A 22,560-nucleotide genomic window follows, 5' to 3' on the forward strand; every position below is an offset into this window, starting at 1 on the left:
CCAGATTTTCAAATAATTGTATCTCGGCCAAATATTGTCCTATCCTAACAAACCATACATCAATGAAAATCTTATTTATTTAAAAAAAATGACCCTTATGACTGGTTTTGTGGTCCAGGGTCACATATGGTGATTATCTAAACCCAACTTAAAAGGTGCACTATGTAAAAATTTTTCAGTAAAATATCCAAAAACCACTAGGCCAGTGTTATTTTGTTCAGTTGAGTACTAACAATATCCCAAATGTTTCCAACTATTTGTAAATCGTGAGAAAATTGCTATTTTAACCAAGGAACCGTGACGTGTGAGGGAGTCGCCTGTCGATGGCGTCATATCTGCGTTCCCCTCGGTTTCCGGTTTTATTTTACAGAAACGCTAGTGTCATAGTAGCCACAGAGAGAACGCAGAGAGTAACATCATAATATCATTAACACACTCAGATGTATCTAATATGATAAACAGAGCTGTGTTACCTCCACAGCGACTGTGGACTAATAAAAGTCCCACCGGCGACTATGCCATAATAAAAGTCCCGCTGCTCGCGAGGCTTGTGTTGCGCTTCTTATTAACAATCGCTCCTGCTTTTGCTTCATACTACAGTAACGTTAATAATCACATCCATGGACATGATTTCTGCCCGAGTCCTATCCCGATTCTTTTCCACCGGCTGTGAGGTGAAGACCACATGTCCCAAGATTCAGCGCTCAAACTTGCCGTCATCAAGCTACGCCTTTGTTTTGAATAGGCGAACTCTAGTGGACGGAAAAGTTACATAGTGCAGCTTTAATATATGATTGAATATAACCATGTCATGCCAATAAGTGGAAAAGTCAGCCAGCCCAAATAGCTTACTTTTACATATTCTTCTGTTATTAAAAAACTGTTGCTTTAATTACCTTGAACAAAACGGAAAAATATTAAGACCACCTTTGTCTCAAAATAGATTCAATCATTTTAGCCACTCTCATTTGCTACTTAAATCTACAACATTTAAAAAAAAAATCAAATATTAGATCAAATTAGCCCGATCGCATCAAAGATCAGACAAATTTCCATGTGCTTGAAAAGCGGATGTTTTGGAAAGTGCTGCGGAAAGTTTTTTGTGCCATCTAGTGGTTTAGAGGAAAATAAAATCGCGCACTTTTACCCCAGTGCGCCTTTAGCCCAATTTTACCCTACCAAGCAAGACGGTGACAATACTCTGGGGTTGATTTTCAATAGGAGGAACTGGAAAAAACTGGCAACATGGACAGAGTCCAACATAGGCAAATCCTTAAGGAGAAGCTGAGAGGTAAATCTTTTTTTTGTAAATGAGAAACGTAAGTGGAGAAATAAATGGCTAAAGGTAAATATACTGGATAAATGTACATTTACTAGGGGATTTAAGTGGAAAAAAATAATCAAAATAATACATTAAAATACAAACTTTGTGCAAAGAACTGCACCCAGTTCCATCAATTTCCACCAATTTGAAGTGTTATTGACAGTAATAGGAGGCTTCTGGCAATTGCCGCAGACCTGTTTGTGATCCAACTGCTGCTAAAAGCTATTTTCATTGTTTGGGAAAGAGCTGAGTGGTTATTCCAATGAAAACACTCTGTGGTAGGAGATTTATCTGAGAGCAGGTGGTCTCATATACATACACACCCATTTGGTTCAGCTCGGTGGGTCACTTACCCCTCCACTAATGTTCTGTTGGCCAGACGGATGCAGTGCTCCCATAAGACATTGGACACGGGCAGAGGAATCCGCACAATTTTTGACACATCTTCCATTCTTTGGTTGAACTTCTCAAACTCCTGCAGAAAACAGTTTATGACATAAGGGTCAAATGTCATGACACTCATTTTTTTTCTGGATGTAATAATCAAAAAAGTTAAAATAAATAAATATTGAAAAATAAGAATAATTAAAAAACCCCAGTACAAATCCAAATCATACATGCAATGGTGAGCATGCAAATTCCTCATCAATTATATTTATGAATGAATAATTCACAATATTTGTGAAAAATCACCTCCAATACAATGTTTAAATATACACTCATATATATTATTGTTTTACTTGATGGTTACACTGCAGCACATTGAATTGAAACATTTCTTGAAAATGGCATGAACGTTTTTCTGACCCTCATGAACACAAGGTACTTTTCCAAGAACTTGGCATATGCGTTTTAAACTAAATTGATAAAATATTTTAACTTATTGTGTACACTCTTAATTGTCATTGACCCATGACCATTTAGTCTTGCGTCCTTCCCTTGTGTGCAGTGCTTGCTGTTAACAATTCGCCATAACCATCAGCATTTCTTATTGCGTGGTGTTGGAACCATCTGCATGCGAGGTCACGAACAGGCTACAAATAGTATTTTAGCATGCCGCACAAATCCCAACAAAGGTGTAAATTAATTACAGAGTTAGAGAAGCGGAAACAGCCGTCTATAAATGTTCACTGGAGCCATACTGGCAGGCCAGGTTGTCAAACCGACAGGATTCAGGTTATTCAAAGAAACTGTCTCTAAGTCCCTGCAGTGCAGATGTCTGGATAAAGCCGTGCCACATACAAAAACCTGTACTGTATAAGCCGACTGCTCATGGAGGTGTTGATTCAGCTGTGCTTGAGCCCATTTCTCTTTCACTAGTGACAGGAAAACCCACCCAAAACTTTCTTAACACAATGACATATGGCTCATTTGAGAGCCAAGGACCACATGTACCGTGAGCTCGCACCTTGAAAGTTGATACAAAGCCAAGAGCACTAAAACTGCTGTGCAAGTTGTCCGGGTTATTTTGCTACCTTTAATCTTCTGAATTCCTTTTTAAAACGTCCAGTTTATTTTACAACATAGAAATATGGTATTAAAAAGAAAGCCTAAAAGATTACGGTTTCTCAGTATCTAATGATAATTTATAGGCCCTGCAAGAGACAGTTTAAGAATTCATACTGAGAAATGAATCAGATAATTTTTTCTCAGTCATGCTGATAAGTATTAAAGCACTGCAAACCCGAAAGGAGGCGCAGTTTTTGATTTCTAACAAGTGTTGTAGTCAGTGTCTGGAAAGTTACAATATTGCGTTACTCCCTAGTTTTTATGGAAATGAATGCATCGTTACTTTTGCATTGCTTTTTCTCACAATAAGGACACAATAAGCTAAGCTTGTGTGAATTCTGTGGAATGTGTGAAATCTTTATGTATGATTGGGATATGGAAGATAATCAGTGTTTTTTGTTTCCTCATTTCAGAATGCCACCAGCCAGGAAAGGCTGTATTGTCTACAATGTGCATGATGTTATTGATGCCGTCAAAAATGGGAACAGTGATTTTGAAATGGATTCTGATACAAATGATATTTGGAATGTGGAAATGCCTTTTAACTGGAAAAGGAAAATAAACAACCCAATGACCACCCATCTGATATGTGAGTCGCAAAAGAGCAAATTTTCAAAAAGGAGTTATTATTATCCCCTTAAAATCCTGGGAATAACACCAAATTTAACACACACCAAGTCAAAACCAAATATCTATAGGGAAAATATTTATTCAACTTTTTTTCCTCCATGATAACACAATTGTTTGATTAACATTAATAAAACAGGCAGCCTATATATTAAGATCTCCTGTACCGCACGGATCTAATATGTTACACATCAGATGTTTCTCCCTAACAGTTATATTTTGAAATAATGCGTGTATATCGGGATCGCACGCTTTTTTTTGTTTGTCTACATAGGCATGACATTGAAAATCGCATTTCATTGGTTCAGACTCATGCCAAGGGGAATTCACTATGAATATTCATAAAGTTGAAATGCTGCGATACCAAACTTGAGAGGTACTCCTCTCAGAAAACGCACAAATAAAGATAACTTTTAGATGTTTAATTGCTATTTGGAGCATTGGGATCGCTAGACGAGGGCTTAATGAAAACCTAAAATTCGACCAAAATTGACATTTTTCACTTGTTTTGCCTGTAGCTCGAAATTAGCCCGTGTGCATTTCGACTCCTTTTGCCATCACGGGTCACTTATGGACATCATGCGGACAAAATCAAGTCATTCGAGAACACAGAGCAAGCCCTGTGACAGGTATCGCTGACTGAAAAAGGCGTTTATCACTGATTTTTCAGGTCAGGATATCACATGAACAAAACAGAGGAAACTGTGGTACACACAACACCAACACACTTTGCAGCAAGTGCAATGTCCGCCTCGGTTTCTCGGAGGACAAGAACTGCCTTTGGGACTACCATAATTGAATATGGCATAATTAAACAGAGCTAAATCATGTAAATGCCAAAGTTTTCATTCAATTCATAAGGTTTGGAAAATACAAACTGAACATATGTTTATTAAAAAAAAATTACTAGTGTATAGTTATATAGGCTACTGTTATGGGGCTACATAAGCAGTACACCCTACAAATGAACCCTTAGATGTTCTCTACATTTGTTCAGACAGTGAGTGAAATCACTGAAATTACACTACCCAACAGGCCCAACCTCGCAATATTACAACATTTCAAAACTGTAAAAACCCATTTATTCTTTCATTTGAGTCCTCCTACAACATGTAAAATGTGAAAAAAGGTATTTAGCGACTTCCATTCTAAAGAACGGAAATGTCACTTCTGAGCTGATATCAGTATTGCTTTGAAAGGTCACAGTATCAGTCTTATAAATCAATCCGCAGAAAAAACAAAGCAAAGAATCTCATTTAACCTTCAGAGTTTGTGCGAGCTTTGGAACGGTTTCTGAAATGTGTTCTTAACAGAGAAGAATAACCTCTCAGCCTCTTTTTCAACATTATCTATAAGGGTATGAGTAGGGTAAAAAAAAGCCATCTCACCCACTTAATCTGGCTAACAGCATGTTTTAGTCCCATATAGATAGAAAGGGCCAGTCATACAGATTACTGTGATCAAGAGTGATTTTTATGTTTAAAGCTATTTTTTTCTTTTCTTTTCTTTGGTGTGTTTTAAGTATTATTATTTATTTATTTATTTTTACACAGAAAAAAAGCATCCAGGTCTAAAAATTAGTCCCATACATGAGTGTCTATTTATAAAAATCAAGTAAATTATTATAAAAACTGGTAACTGTAAAATGCTTGGAGGCAAGTTGTGTCAATCTGTGGTTTAACAAATAGTGTTTCTTTTAACATTGTCTATTAAAAAATATTAAAATATGTTTCATGTCCTTCAAATATTCTGAATATTACGCCTTTTCTGGTCAATGAAAATAATGTGAAGCAAGTCTTCGGAATGGGAATATACTACATTCTGCAAAAAGTGCATTCTTTGTCGTTTCAAGCTTCTTTCAGTTTTTTTTTCTTTGTTCATTCAATGTCCTCTTTGACTTTCATTGTATGGACGAAACCAGGAGAGACTTCTTTTGATAGAAACAAATCTTTTGTGTTCCACATAAGTCATACAGGTGAACCGCAGCATTTTTGGTTGGAAAAAATTTCACCAAAATTTCCCCCCAAAAATCACCCAAAAAATCAAAATCACCACAAAAAAAAAATCACCCAAAAAATGAAAATGTTATGTTTATCTGCTTACCCCCAGGGCATCCAAGATTTAGGTGACTTTGTCTCTTCAGTAGAACACAAATTAAGATTTTTTACTCCAACCGTTGCAGTCTGTCAGTCGTATAATGCGAATGTGAATGGTAACAAAATCTATGAGCGTAAAAAAAAACATACAAAGACAAATCCATATTAAACCCTGTGGCTCGTGACGACACATTGATGTCTTAAGACACGAAACTATTGGATTGTGCGAGAAACCGAACAGTATTATATATTTTTTTTTACCTCTAATACACCACTATGTCCAACAGCCTTGAGCGTGCGATCACTTCCGGTGAGTGAGGTCTGTACATGATCTGGTGTAGTTTAGTTTAGACATGCACTTCCGGTGAGTGATGCATTATATAACTGACAGACTGCAATGGTTGGAGATAAAAATCTTCATTTGTGTTCTACTGAAGAAACAAAGATACCTATAATAATAATAATTAATTTGTTACATTTATATAGCGCTTTTCTGGGCACTCAAAGCACTTTGTATATAGAAGGGGGGAATCTCAACCACCACCAATGTGCAGCATCCACCTGGATGATGTGACGGCAGCCATATTGCGCCAGAATGCCCACCACACACCAGCTGATTGGTGGAGAGGAGACAGAGTGATGAAGCCAATCAGTATATGGGGATGATTAGGAGGCCATGATGGAGAGAGGCCAATGGGCAAATTTGGCCAGGATGCCGGGGTTACACCCCTACTCTGAGGATTTTTAATGACCACAGAGAGTCAGGACCTCAGTTTAGCGTCTCATCCGAAGGACGGTGCTTTTTGACAGTATAGTGTCCCCATCACTACACTGGGGTGTTAGGACCCACACAGACCACAGGGTGAGCGCCCCCTGCTGGCCTCACTCATTTCATTTCTCATTTCAATACTTTATTCATCCCCAAGGGGCAATTAACAAGGCCACGTAGAGTAACACACAGTCACTATCATAAAATAGTCATACAATAGACATATAACACTGTGCACAAGTGCAAATATATTAAAACAAGTCCAAACATATATAAAGGAATAAAAACGTTAATATATATGTATATATATGCAATTAAAAAATCACTGCATGGTGAACTTGATGGTGCTTAAAGACGGCTGTAAATTTAAAAGCTGCACCGATTTTGGAACAAAGGTTGCCCTCCTCCTTTGTGTCCTACAGCCCGGACAACGAAGACGTCGCCCAGAGGGCAGCCACTCAAAAACAGAAAAAAGGACATGTGACGGATCTTGTAGAATCCTGCAGGACAACCTCAGTGTTTGCTGGTCACTTATAATAGAAAGTGTCCTAATAGGAAGTCCGATAATTTTAACTAACACCTCTTCCAGCAGATACCTAGTTTTCCCAGGAGGTCTCCCATCCAGGTACTATCCAGGCTCAACCCCTGCTTAGCTAAGTTGTCAAAAAGCCTCAGAAAATCATGATTTTGAGAAATTCCAATTTTAAAATCAAGCTTATTTTTGAAATTGTAAAACATTTTAACCATTATTATTCTGATAATGTGCCACATACCACATTAAAGCTAAGATTCTCCCATTTTCAGTGATATAGGACACATTTATGAGAAAATTCTTAGTTTTGTAAAACAAGTCTATTTATTATGATGTGCATGTCCAAAAAGTGTGAAACATTGAAACGAATGGGGGCATCACAAGAGCTTGATTTACCAAGTCAGTTCACTCTAATGATTTGTAGGCTATAACTTTATTAGTAAAATGAAATCTCAGTAGAAAATGTCATTAATAGGCCTTAATAACATCCATAGAAAATATCACTGTGTAACATTTGGAGTAAATCCAGGACTAGGCCTAATGCCCTAACAAGTTAACAGGTCAGTCTCAAACTTTATGCAGATAGTTAGTCATAACTGTGAATCTTCACTTGTCTCACAATTCGATTAGATTTTGATTCATTAGGATTTTTTCATGGCTCATTGCACTTAATAACTCTTTTACATAAAGCACGCCCTGCACTTTATGTTCTTATTCATGCATGTTATTCGTATAGGTTTACAAACCGACACCAAAACATCAGACGCAAGAGCTTTGCTTCCGAAGGACACACATAATTTTTTTATATTAATATATAATACGGGTTCTTTATTTAGCCTACAAAAAACAGTAGGCCTATATTAATCATTATTAATTCAACTATCAGCTGTTCTGTTCCTTGCACTTCACTTGCCGCGGCCGCCCTGTCAGAGAGCGAATTCATATCAGCGCATCCAAAAACCAAACTATTTAGACACCTAGCAGCCATTAAATGTCTTTAAAATAAGATGGATGTATAGGCAGAAGGTGGAGTTAGAAAACAAATAAACTGTTCCTGAAATGTCAGTGATGACACAAAGAAATACACACAGAAATCGGAACCCGGCTTAAGTCGCCGTTTTCTTGCCTTTCCCGACACTGATCTGATCCTTGGTCGTGCGGATTGATATTATGGTCTGTTTGCACTTTGTAATTGTAAAAAATACGTTTCTGAACCGAATGATATAAGAATCAGCAGTTGTTTCTGCGTCGAAAGTAAACATTAAATAAATATTTAAGAAGCCCACGTCCGGTATTTTTTGGTGCAAAATAATAAAACGTAGCGTCAATAAAATCATTAATTTCAGTATTTATAATATTATAAATGAAAAATTGAGTACTGCATCTCAAAGCCCTTGGTATAATCTATAATTTACAGCAATAAACACAAATTGCCTGTTTTGGTCATTTTTATGGCTATGACTACTTTGACGCTCTATATCTCCTAATTAGATTATGCGACTTTAGCCGGGGTTTCACAGACGGGGTCACAAATAAGAATCGGTTCATGGCGGTTAGAGACAAATAACAGTGCATTTCTGCTCTATAATACAGGCAAATAACTGTACCATGTATTAATATATATAAGCAAATGTCCTTTATGTCCCCAGGTACCTGCACGTCATTTCCATGGTTATTTTAAACAAAGCAAAGAGTCAATGTGAGTCACTGCAGTATATCCGCAGTTACATGATTAATTCAGTAAGCTTGGCAAACCCAGACAAATTGGCTTCAACAAACAGGCTTGGCGCAGGGTTACAACGATGGCACGGGGAGAAACGGGCACAGCGGTTTCACTCAGCTTAGCGGGCGCACAAAGGTGAGCCTCGTTTCTTCATTAGCAGCCAAGCTCCATTACATTCCCTACTAAAACTTTGCAGCTCGGATCAGGAACTTATGTAAATCCACATGATTATGCATATTTCGGAATTCAACGAGCTTCCTCAGCAAATAAGCCAAAGAGATAATTCAATTGTGAAACCCCATCTGCTCTCGTAGCCTTTTTTTTTTGTCTCAATATATGCGTCAGCCATTCAAATCGCTACCTAACTCTATGCAAAATTCATATGGGCTAATGAGCGGAGGTTAAAGAAGAGATGTGGACATGCAAAGGAATGAGACACCCTCAGTCCGGTGACACTTAACTGAGACATGAGATAACTTTTCCACTCTTAAACTTGCCCTCAAATTCTGCATGTGACTCCCAAAGCCTGACCATTTAAATAATTCAGATCCTGACAAATAATTGATAGCCCTGATCTTTCAATCTAGAGGAATTCATGAGGCGCAGTCATTAGGCATGTAGAAAAAATGCCTGGAGAAAATCTGCATGAAGAAAGCCAACTAGCAACCTTAGGGTAAACATATCAATCACGCCTGCTCATTGTGGGCTTGTGGACTTGTTTGTTTGCTTCAGTTGAAGCCACAATAGGGTCAGTATATTATAACACAGACGTAGCATTTCCATGCATTCGTAATGTGCTGCATGTGAAATGGCGACAGGGGGACAGTGACAGCTGTACTGGGCTTTCATTCAAAAGTTTAGATCCCACAAGTCTCTCCACAGCAGCACCCAGAGGAGCAGCACTTAACCTGAATTATCTCAGTTTAAACATGCAGCTGTGTGAGTGGGCATGGGTTCAACAACATGAGGTCCGCTGCACATGACTACACACTTGATTTCATTTTGATGAGAATTTATTGGTTGTGCCAGCGCTGCCATTCATTCAGCAATCAAATACTGATAATAACAAAGTTGGCTAAATACAATAGCCATTCATACATGCACACATACGTATATACATAACATTATGAAGTGAATAACACTGATTATCTCATCATCACAGCACCTGTTAGTGAGTGGGATATATTAGGCAGCAAGTGAACATTTTGGCTGCATCCAAAAACCTAGGCAGCTGACTTGTTGCCTCGCTGCCTTCTCAGACAATGATTTGTAAGGCAGCGTTTGTGCATGAAGGCACCTCACAAAACTGATTTTCAGATAGACTTCTTAGGCAGTGTAACAGTTTAATGATCTACAGCAAAATAGAGAGCAAATATTGAATTACTACATTAGTAATATCTCGCTAAGAAAATGCTGGTCAAAAATGTCGGACGGCATCTTTTTTTCTAGCTTAACTGTCACAGAATAGAACGCATAGCATTGTGATATCAAAGGCAGCGAAAGATACATTTATGCGGCCTTCAAAAATCGATCAGATGAAGATATCTCAGGAGACAGGAAGTGAAGCCAACATTAGATTTTTTCAGGTTTTGGACGCAGCCTCTGTCCTCAAAGTTGATGTGTTAGAAGGAGGAAAAATGGCCAAGCGTAAGGATTTGAGCAAGTTTGACAAGGGCCAAATTGTGATGGCTAGACAACTGGGTCAGAGCATTTCCAAAACTGCAGTGGTCAGAATCTATCAAAAGTGGTCCAAGGAAGGAACAGTGGTGAACCGGTGACAGGGTCATGGGCAGCCAAAGCTCATTGATGCCCGTGGGGAGCAAAGGCTGGCTCCGTGTGGTCCAATCAAACAGACGAGCTACTGTAGCTGATGATTGCCCAGTAAGCTCATCTGTTTGCTTCCCACGTGCATCAATGAACCTTGGCCGCCCATGACCCTGTCGCCGGTTCACCACTGTTCCTTCCTTGGACCACTTTTAGAGGCGGGGTCGCCAACGGACTCTGGTCCGAATCCGGACCGCGAGATGCATCCATCCGGACTGCAAAGCCTTTTGACGTAATGAAATAAATAAATGCCAAATGCCATAAAAAAAATTAAAACAATTCACATTTATATCAGGCAGCTCAGTAGAACCGCTTGGGTCCTATGTCGCCACGGGTTGCGATGACAGATAACGTTACTATGCTCACTGTTGCTACGTTGCTATGAAAAAAATCACATTTATTCTTCCTGCATCCTGTACGAGGCCCGTGTGTCTCATTTGCTCTGATTCTGTTGCGGTCGTCAAAAGTGGAAACATTAAATAAAATGTTTCTTGCACTTTTTAATTTTTCCAACACTGGTGGCACTTTATTTTTGCCTGTTCGTGTTTCTGAATGATATTGCTAATGATATTTTACCAGTGCAATTTGAAGTACAGAAGAGAGCAGTGTTCAATATTAGATACATTTTGTGAAGACTATACATGTGAATGAACATAAAATGTGTTATGAGATTTCTATTTTTTTTTTTAACCAGGGGGGTTTGCGTTCATTGATTGTTATTATTTATCTCAGTTCAGCAGGGATAAAAAGCACTTTAGTTGCTAGTAATGTTGAAATGAATGTATTTTCAGTGCAGATTTAGAGATGAAGGCATTTTTAGTTCATCATATTTTTGTCAGACATGGTTACTGGTTGAATTGAGATATTTTGTACCAAAGCAACTTAAAGGACATAACAGAACAACAACAAAATGAGATAAATTTTGTGAAGGATTACCTATGTTTGCTTTAACAATATGAACAGACATGTTTTGTCCATATGAGAGGATATATTTTGTTAAATTAAGAACAAATGCTATCTACACTAATTTCTTTAGTCTGGCAATAAACATAAATTATTGTTTTTAGGCATGTAATTGTACGGACCTCGGCCGGTGAGGAGGGTTCATTTACTGGACCTCAAGCTATTTTTGTTGAAGACCCCTGTATTAGAGCCTAACCGATTTATCGGCCGATATGAGCCTGTTGCAGATATATTGGCATCGACGTATATGCTGCAGATATGCCACCGATATGAATGTGGGCCCATGCATCTCACAGTGCGCAAATATTCACACAAAATGATGTCCAAATGCCTAGTGAGTATCATCGTAAACATTGTCGATTATGTCTTAAGTGAACTTAACATGAAATTTGCCAGTCACCGCCAGCGTTTTTGGTCATTTTCACAAGTTTCATGGCCCACATAATATCTTGTTGTATGAATATCTGAACATGCAATATATCAAAAGAAAGAACAGACCCTCTGTTTTATTCTAGCTTATAGCATTCTTTTTTATCAACACTTGAATGTAGGTAAAGTTTCATGAAAAAAAGCAACATTTTGAGAAAAAAGCTCAGAAAAATCACGCTTTTGTCAAAGACTACATCCAGATTGGATTCAGAACGATGATCCAACACAGATGGAGTAGATCGAGTCCATCAACACCCCCAAAGCTTCACAGTCCTATAGCTGTGGACATTTCATACAATAACATAGCCGTTTTGATTTATATGCTGTTTAATGTTGATGATAGCGTTGTTTTTTATATACATCTGCTTATATGAGATCGCTCGTTTGTGCTTCTTCTTTTCCTGTGTTTTGACCAGGAGATTCAGGAGACACATATTAACAAATTATTTAATTCAAACTTAATGCAGTGAATAACTGAAGTAATGCAGTTATTATAATGTTCCTCTTATGCAGTACATGACAGCATGTCATGTAAACTGCAGATACATAAATAATTCTAGACTCTAGCACCCAGGAGCTGATATTCCCTCACCTCATCAGCAAAGTCAACCCATAATCACATCCGTCAGTTGAGTGAGCGTTTGTAAAGTGTTTGAGGAGTCGCCTGTCTCTCTCAGTTAAACGCAGCATGTCAACCTAAACTTCAGACCTCTAGATAACCTTCTGACACACACATTCTGACACCACACATTTCGATCACCCTGCGTCCTGTCAGGTGAGTCCAGCAGATGAGTGGATAGGACATGTCAGCAATGCCCTGCTACTGTGGCATGACAGTTTCCTTAAAACTAAACAAGCCATGTTATAATTGCATATAAGGAACCCAAGAACACGTGTGGAGAAACGGTTGGCTGATCTTTACTGATGCACGTCTAAGTGTGTTCTCCTCTAGTGTGAAAATGAACAGAGAGGAGGGCACACGTTATTCTCGCACATCAAATCCCCTGCACGACCTAACAAACACATTACCTTTAAAAGGACATCCACATAGATGTTGTGCTGTGACATTATCTCTTTAATGTCCCATTTCACTCCCGCCATCAGTAACAGCATCTGTTCGTAATCTATGGCTTTGGCCGCCACCATCCAGTAAATGGGTTTGCGGAGCTCGCTGGCTGTAGATACAGTCTATAGAGGAAAGAGCATAAAAAAGGTCAAAATAAAGAGTACCTATACATAGCCATTGGACAAAGTGTGGAAAACAGTTTAGTATCTGTCAAATATCCAAGATTCAAAGGCTTTGAACTCAGAACAAAAGTATTTATTATTTATTTATTATTTATAGTAAACCCTGAAATACCCAAATGGAGCACTACTACTTAAACCCCTTAACTGTCACAAAAAAATTTTTTAAATCACATTTTTTAATATCACATATTTTAGTAATCGTCATAAATTAGGTATCATTCGAAAGCGTACTAACTTTACGAAACCTTTTTGAAATTGGATGTTGCGTTATAATGAAATTCTTCTAGCAAACTCCTCCACTAGTGTCCAGTTTCATATTACAACATTTATTTTTACTTTATAATCAAAACCTTTTCTAATCTTGACAAAACACATATCGTCCGGAAGGTCTTAGTCTCAAGGTTCCATATTTGGTGACTGTTTTGTGATAGAAGTGATATTTGGACAGTGGGTGGGATGTGGGGGACACCCGGTGGCTATTTTTGGTACAGCGTCTAAACAAAATCTCATGGGAACTTCAATTTTTGTGATATCAACTTCAAATTTGGAACACAACTTGGTCAGACATCTTTGAAATTTCAGAGTAAAAACTATTTTGTAAAATACACATTTCATACAGTATAAATTGAAAAATATGTAGTACAGTGCATTTCATATACAGTAAATTTAAACTTCCATAACTTTTTCATACTTTCATTTTTTGGTCTATATTCCAAAGCATTCTTGAATTACAACCATTTAAGTTTGTCTATTCTCAAAAAGGGGGGTGACCGTTAAAGGACAACTCCGGTGAAAAATGAACCTAGGGGTAATTAACACATGGTTACCGAGTAGATCGTTCTCTGGGATGCGTTTTCATGAAAATCGAATGTAAAGAGTTTTATCTCTAAAAACAGATTAGCTTATAATGCTAGTATATGGGGCATAGAATAAGTCAAATTAAATCGCTAGTTAATACCACTAACAAGGCTCAAAATAGCCTCACACTAAAACGGTAGCATAATGAGGGTCCCTACATGCAAACCGAAGCATTGAGAACTTTGTAAGTGTACAAACAGTTTAATAAGAAGAAAGAGAGTACATTACGCGTATACAGACAGGAGCCATCTTGGAAAACAGTCTCGTCAAGTCGAGCCACAGCTGAATAATCCGCCATCTCTTTAATGTGTATCCTTTGGAAGCACTAGTCTCTGTTGCCTTTTTTATTTTTTTAAATATTTTTATTTATTTATTTTCTCTGTTGCGTTCAGTGCTTTCTTCCGGAAACAACGGACCATATGAGATTCCAAGTCACAGTTCATCACTTAGCACATCGTTCGTGGCTCGACTTGTCGAGACTGTTTTCCAAGATGGCTCCTGTCTGTATACGCGTAATGTTCTGTCTTTATAAAGTATCTTCTTATTAAACTGTTTGTACACTTATAAAGTTCTCAATGCTTCGGTTTGCATGTAGGGACCCTCGTAATGCTACCGTTTTAGTGTGAGGCTATTTTGAGCCTTGTTAGTGGTATTAACTAGCGATTTAATTTGACTTATTCTATGCCCCATAGACTAGCGTCATAAGCTAATCTGTTTTTAAAGATAAAACTCTTTACATTCGATTTTCAATAAAACGCATCCCAGAGAACGATCTACTCTGTAACCATGTGTTAATTACACCAGGTTCATTTTTCACCGGAGTTGTCCTTTAAGGGGTTAATGATACTTCAGATCTAAGCAATTAATAATAAAGACATATATACCCTAAAATTGGAATCTTTTCCCTCTAATTCAACTGAAAAATATAAGCTCAGTTACTGTCTTAAATTTTAACTCATTTTCTTTTTAAAATATCGCCTAGTTGAAACTTGCATAATTTAAAAATGAAGTTTAAATTAATTTATATATATATATTTTTTTGAAGGTTAACATATCACAGAGCACAAAGGCACTGTACTATATCACACCACATATCGCCTAATATCGTTATAGTGCATTATTAGGTGATTTACGTCATAAAACACCAATCGTACAGACAGCAGAGCTCATCAATAGACATTTTGAGTCTTATAACAGAAGTTACAAATTTGGAAGACACTAGAGACCCTGCAGCAGACCGGTGGGAGATCGAAAAGGCTCTCAAAAGGAGAGAATAGAAAGGTCAGGGCCATAAATAGAGGGATGAAACTGACCTGTGAGTAAAACTGCTGGAGGAAGGGCTTCTTGGCTGAAGGCATCATGGTGTCGAGATGAGGCTGAAGGAACTCAAACTGCTCTGCCAGAAAAACTCTGCAGGGGAAAAACGGCCCAAATCAAAGTGTGCCTTATGCGACACAATCACAATTTTTACCCGGGGGGAACTGGCTCTGCTGAAAACTAGTTACAGTGGTGAAAAAAAAGTGTTATGTGACTAGGAAGTTCAACGCTTACATTTTTCAGTCTTATATTTGCCTGCTTTCATGTTTTTCTGACACAAGTTACAGACAGACTGAGTGCTAAATATAAGAGCTTCTATATTAAAGGCAGGGTAGACAATTTGTTCCAGAAACATAGCGTTGCTATGCTGGTTTAAAGTCTCTTCACATCCTGATAGCAATCACTAAATTAAGAGGTCTAAATGTATTTACACGTGTGTGTGTGTGTGTGTGTGTGTGTGTGTGTGTGTGTGTGTGTGTGTGTGTGTGTGTGTGTGTGTGTGTGTGTGTGTGTGTGTGTGTGTGTGTGTGTGTGTGTGTGTGTGTGTGTGTGTGTATATATATATATATATATATATATATATATATATATATATATATATATATATATATATATATATATATATATATATATATATATATATATATATATATATATACATACACACTCACCTAAAGGATTATTAGGAACACCTGTTCAATTTCTCATTAATGCAATTATCTAATCAACCAATCACATGGCAGTTGCTTCAATGCATTTAGGGGTGCGGTCCTGGTCAAGACAATCTCCTGAACTCCAAACTGAATGTCAGAATGGGAAAGAAAGGTGATTTAAGCAATTTTGAGCGTGGCATGGTTGTTGGTGCCAGACTGGCTGGTCTGAGTATTTCACAATCTGCTCAGTTACTGGGATTTTCACGCACAACCATTTATAGGGTTTACAAAGAATGGTGTGAAAAGGGAAAAACATCCGGTATGCGGCAGTCCTGTGGGCGAAAATGCCTTGTTGATGCTAGAGGTCAGAGGAGAATGGGCCGTCTGATTCAAGCTGATAGAAGAGCAACTTTGACTGAAATAACCACTCGTTACAACCGAGGTATGCAGCAAAGCATTTGTGAAGCCACAACACGCACAACCTTGAGGCGGATGGGCTACAACAGCAGAAGACCCCACAGGGTACCACTCATCTCCACTACAAATAGGAAAAAGAGGCTACAATTTGCACAAGCTCACCAAAATTGGACAGTTGAAGACTGGAAAAATGTTGCCTGGCCTGATGAGTCTCGATTTCTGTTGAGACATTCAGATGGTAGAGTCAGAATTTGGCGTAAACAGAATGAGAACATGGATCCATCATGCCTTGTTACCACTGTGCAGGCTGGTGGTGGTGGTGTAATGGTGTGGGGGATGTTTTCCAGGTACACTTTAGGCCCCTTAGTGCCAATTGGGCATCGTTTAAATGCCACGGCCTACCTGAGCATTATTTCTGACCATGTCCATCCCTTTATGACCACCTTGTACCCATCCTCTGATGGTTACTTCCAGCAGGATAATGCACCATGTCACAAAGCTTGAATCATTTCAAATTGGTTTCTTGAACATGACAATGAGTTCACTGTACTAAAATGGCCCCCACAGTCACCAGATCTCAACCCAATAGAGCATCTTTGGGATGTGGTGGAACGGGAGCTTCGTGCCCTGGATGTGCATCCCACAAATCTCCATCAACTGCAAGATGCTATCCTATCAATAAGGGCCAACATTTCTAAAGAATGCTTTCAGCACCTTGTTGAGTCAATGCCACATAGAATTAAGGCAGTTCTGAAGGCGAAAGGGGGTCACAGTACTACACAGTATTAGTATGGTGTAGTATAGTATATATATATATATACAGATATAGATATACAGATACAGATATTATATATATATATATATATATATATACACCGTGAACCTGCTCGCGGAGACATCACACATCATAAGTGCATTTCATGCTATGTATGACAGACATCAGTCACTGAGCAACACAATCAAAACAGCAGCCGCCTTTTACAGTTCCTCCTGAACTAAACCAACCATCTTATTCTGCGTTCACACTATAAATACTGTAATGTGAAAGAGATGGAAACCTGTGACGTTATATTCAGTGTGACTTGAATTTATACGTTTCAATGGCAACACTATCAACGCCAAAATGAATCTGCAGCAGTCAGCAGGTGGTACAGGTCAGCGCTCTATAAGTTGTTCATCTCAGTGTTATTGTAAAGTTATTTGCTTTGAGACATGAGGTAGTTTAACTCCTACCAGACTCTCGTACATTTAATTTGTACTGAGAGTCTGGCCACTCTCCATTGACAAGCGTTTACTTCCTTGAAGGCGGGTAACTCTGTTGAAGTTTAAAACTATTGGATCTGCCAAGAGCCACTCTGGATCTGCCATAACTAACCGCTAACGTTTGGTTGTGACGCATGTAATTTGCCGTTCGCCTCTGTTTCTCAAATGGAAATCCATAAAAATAACTGCAGAATGTGCACGCCACCTCAGTGATAAAACCTTAAACTTGTGCATTCGGATTGTGATTTACTCACAGTGGAGGGGAGAGTTTTGTGATCAGGAACGCGCTGCTCACGTGGTCCGTAACATGATTGTATGCTGTAAATAAAAAGCCATATGCTTGGTATGATAAGAATAAATGCTGCCGTAAATAACGGCCCAATTCAAATGTTTACGTGCTTTTCTTCTTTATATTTTTTGAGCGGTGATGAAATATATTGCTCTTGTAAATACTTGCCAGCATTTATAGAAATACAATTAGAAATGCATCCAAATTACAGCGAAGCGCAACCGCACGGTGCTCTGCAGTGGTCAAAAAGGATATAAACAGTGCATTTTGAAGTGATATATTCTTGAAAACTCAGATGTGGATTCGGACAGCAATTAAATTACCACACGACCTTGGTGTTTGTCTAAAACAGTAGGTAATTTGGCTGGGGATTTTTACGCGGGTGGTGGGAGACGGACGCCAATAAAATCACTGACTAGCCCCTGTAAATGATGACAATACCTTACGACCCCACAAGAAACAATTACCGTACGAATAGGGCTTCAGCCAACTCCTTCACCACTAACAGAGCGAGCTGGAAAGGCTTTAACTTCTTGATATTCGGCAGCAGTGCCACAACGGATGAATGGCTTCGCTCGCATCTTTCTCCACCGCCATTACTGAACTAAAACTCAAACTAGCGCACGACATCAACGTCATCGTTTTCAGCCACTCCCTCTGTTCGCTGATTGGACCTGTAAAAATTAGTTCGGAGAAAACTTAAGAATATACTGCAGTCCCAGACGGAGTACTGTAGGGAAAATGAAAATTGAGCGGACGTACGTAGGAGGGCGGAGCCAGGCTAGTTTAACTCTGTCTCTTGTGACACTTTTGTTTGCTCCCTGCTGTGTGCGTTCATGTGTTTTGAAGGAGGCGTGGCTTAGGAGACACTCTGAAGGGAGGGTGGGATGTTATGCTTTCAAAGCTAGCTCGCTATTGCTAGCCACTCTGAAAATTGCCTACCCTATCTTTAAGAGCTGCAGTTTCTATAAAAAGAATTCACTGTCTGGTATACAGAAAAAAAATTAAAAATTCTTCAAATTGGTCAATTTACTACAGTTATAAAACATATAAAAAGTAATAGTTTTCTCTCCTTCAAGTCATTTATACAATCAATGAATAGATAAAGTTAATTAACAGATACATAACAAAAAGATTGAGTGTCCTAAGGTAAGTGTGTCATTTCAAAAGCAACAAACCAAACAACCATTCAAAACTAAAACGATCCATCTGTAACAATACGTTTTTATGTGTATAACTGTCAAAATCTGTTTTTGTGTTAATTAGAGCAAAAGTCGAATGAAGTTAACTGTGATTCAGTGCTTTAAAACAACAAAACATGAAAAAGTCCATGGGGTGGATACTTTTTATAGGCACTGTAATAATGAGTTAGGGAATTACCATTTGTTAGCATAATTTTCTGACTGCTGAATTGATTTTGTTTCTGTTGTTTTGTCTTACAACCTAAAATTTAAAAAATCAAGATGGCTCACAGAGTAATAAAATTAATTTATGTTGTCTAAGCAAATCAACTGCATCCAGGAATCAAAAAAAAATTCTGCAGGCAAAGAAGAAAAGCCTCTTTAAATGAGAGAAGCGGTAGTTAAAAATCACTGATTCCTACTGCTGCCAATGGCTGTGTACAACCGGGACCTTCATAAAGAGTAACTGCATGCTCACCAACCACCACCAGATAATTTATGCTAATGACAGCCCACATACAGAGATAAGAGTTCAATGAACAATACTAGTCCAAATATTTGCATATAACACCTAATGAACACTAGAGTTGATATGAAAGCAGAATATGAAAAGCTGTATGTTGAAGACTGCCAAAAAATGCATGAAATAAGCAGCATTTACACTGTTTAACTTTAAAAATGAAACATTCGGTTTTCTGTGAGGTACTGAATATACTGTTATGCAGATATATTTCCTTTTAGGCACTTAAAATATCTGCCAAAATGGATATATATATACAGTGTAGTACCATTTTTAGAAGTTTAGGGTAGGAGAAATATTTTTAATCTTTATGAAACAAGTCTCTTATGTTCACCAGGGCTGCATTTGTTTTTATCAAATAAAACAAAATAGAGTAAAAACTATTTTTTAACACTTATTCTAAATATTACAATTTAAAATAATTGTTTCTATTTTAATACACTGCGTTTTAGAAAGTAATTTATTCATGTGATGGAACTTATTCCTACTCCAGTCTTCAGTGTCAGATGAACTTTCAGAAATCATTCTAATATGCTGATTTGCTGCTTAATATTTTTATGGAAGCTGTATTACTTTTTTTTTGTCAGGAATCTCTGATGAATAAAAATGACATTTATAATGTTAATTTTGAACAGTTTAATGTGCCTTGCAAAATTAAAGTACCAACTTCTCAAACTGAGAAGTTTGAAATATAGTCTATATATACACCGATCAGGCATAACATTATGACAGGTGAAGTGAATAACACTGATTATCTCTTCATCACGGCACCTGTTAGTGGGTGGGATATATTAGGCAGCAAGGGAACATTTTGTCCTCAAAGTTGATGTGTTAGAAGCAGGAAAAATGGGCAAGCGTAAGGATTTGAGCGAGTTTGACAAGGGCCAAATTGTGATGGCTAGATGACTGGGTCAGAGCATCTCCAAAACTGCAGCTCTTGTGGGGTGTTCCCGGTCTGCAGTGGTCAGAATCTATCAAAAGTGCTCCAAGGAAGGAACAGTGGAGAACCGGCGACAGGGTCATGGGTGGCCAAGCCTCATTGATGCCCGTGGGGAGCGAAGGCTGGCCCGTGTGATCTGATCAAACAGATGAGCTACTGGAGCTCAAATTTCTCAAGAAGTTAATGCTGGTTCTGATAGAAAGGTGTCAGAATACACAGTGCATCCCAGTTTGTTGCGAATGGGGCGGCATAGCCGCAGACCAGTCAGGGTGACCATGCTCACTAGTGTTAATTTTGTCACCTAGTTTGAATTTAGTCTTAGTCTTGTGCCAAATGTCCTTGTTAGTTTTAGTCATATTTAATAATTCACATATCTTTTTTTGTTAGTCAAGTTTTAGCCGACTAAAAGTATCGTCATTTTAGTCTAGTTTTAGTCAAAAGAAAACTCAATATATTGTGTGGCAAAATAAGTGACATAAAATATATATAACCTGCATAACGTATGTGCCACAACACCATAGCTAACTGCTTGATTTACAGCGTAGATGCCTAAAATCAGCATTAGCTTATGAGACGATGGGCACAAATATCGATTTCGATCTTGATTCAGTATGAATTCATATGTATATAGCCTACTGTACATATAAGGAAAAATACGTTTGCCTTTTAGCACTATTTTAAACTTTTTTGGGGTTAAATAATATTTGCTTGTATTCTTTACTATTCACTATTATTAACATTAAATTTCACAAGTAAGCAGTTATGATTTGAAATATATTTTTGAGCAACTAGACTACATGTATATTGATTAAAGAGCCATACATGCACCAGTAATAGCATTACAAATGAAAAGTTTTATTTTTCTAGCCACAAAATGACTCTAATTTGCCTCTTTGAATTGGAATTCTCTATTTTAACCTTAATTACTACACTAATTGTAAAATAAATAATACAAATATTAGAAGAAAAATGTTTTAAGTGGTCATTAATGGACCATAATTATTGCAAAAATAGTATTTAGTTCCAAAAGATCTCCTCAAAATATTCAATAAATATTATTGAACTAAAATATAGGCTATTTATTTTAAAAAATAGTTAAGGTGTATGGTCACATTTGAACACCAACGAGTAGAAGTGTGACTAATTACTGAGGGCTAAATACAAGAAAAACATTAACATTAATGTTAACAATGTTGCATCTCCACCACTCTCCATTATAAAATGATAATGTAAATGTGGTTGACGTAATAATCAAATGCACACTATGCTGTACTGTTTACCAAAAACTTCTGCAAACACCTGTATAGTGAAGCTGTTTTGTATCCGCGGCTTAAGCCATTCAAAAGTATTGACCCAGCACTAGAAGTATTGAGCTCTCTGTGAGATGACAGGCTGGCAGCAACAGGAGTATGAGACCAGTAGAACTTAAGCAACAGCGCAAACTCATTGGGAAAATTTTGAACAGCTGAATATTCTCAGGATGAAAAAGTAGAGACGATTGTAGCCGAAAATGAAGAGAGATTTTACCTTAGTTCTTATTTTATGCAAAACATTTTAGCTTCGTCCTTTTTCGTCAACAATAATGGATGTTAATTTAGTCTTAGTCAGCGTTTTTGGACATTGGTGCAGTCTCGTCATTGTCTCGCCTTAGTCATGGAAAAAAAGGACGATGACGAACATATTTAGTCTCGTCTCGTCTGACGAAATTAACACTAATGCTGACCCCTGTCCAACGCCGAAAGCACCAATAATGGGCACGTGAGCATCAGAAATGGACCACAGAGCAATTGAAGAAGTTGGCCTGGTCTGATGAATCAGGTTTTCTTTTACATCACGTGGATGGTCCGGTACGTGTGCGTCGCTTACCTGGGGAACCCATGGCACCAGGATGCATTATGGGAAGAAGGCAAGCCAGTGGAGGCAGTGTGATGCTTTGGGCAATGTTCTGCTGGGAAACCTTGGGTCCTGCCATCCATATGGATGTTACTTTGACACTTACCACCTACCTAAGCATTGTTGCAGACCATGTACACCCTTTCATTGAAACTGTATTCCCTGGTGGCTGTGGCCTCTTTCAG

At 38.0% G+C, this 22,560-nt stretch overlaps 1 protein-coding gene across 2 annotated transcripts in view; it reads right to left on the reverse strand.

The window, feature by feature from the left end:
* Nucleotides 1–22,560, reverse strand: part of vps50 (VPS50 subunit of EARP/GARPII complex) — a 253,418-nt gene that overhangs the window by 12,077 nt on the left and 218,781 nt on the right. For both annotated transcript variants that reach the window (XM_079829018.1, XM_079829017.1), the window contains 3 exons: nucleotides 15,216–15,312; nucleotides 12,826–12,984; nucleotides 1,678–1,799 (listed from right to left, as the gene is read on the reverse strand). In XM_079829018.1, the coding sequence (XP_079685144.1) occupies nucleotides 1,678–1,799; nucleotides 12,826–12,984; nucleotides 15,216–15,312 (378 nt within the window). The remainder of the gene's footprint in view (nucleotides 1–1,677; nucleotides 1,800–12,825; nucleotides 12,985–15,215; nucleotides 15,313–22,560) is intronic.

Source organism: Gobio gobio (assembly GCF_949357685.1).
Source record: "Gobio gobio genome assembly, chromosome: 11".
NCBI lineage: Eukaryota > Metazoa > Chordata > Actinopteri > Cypriniformes > Gobionidae > Gobio > Gobio gobio.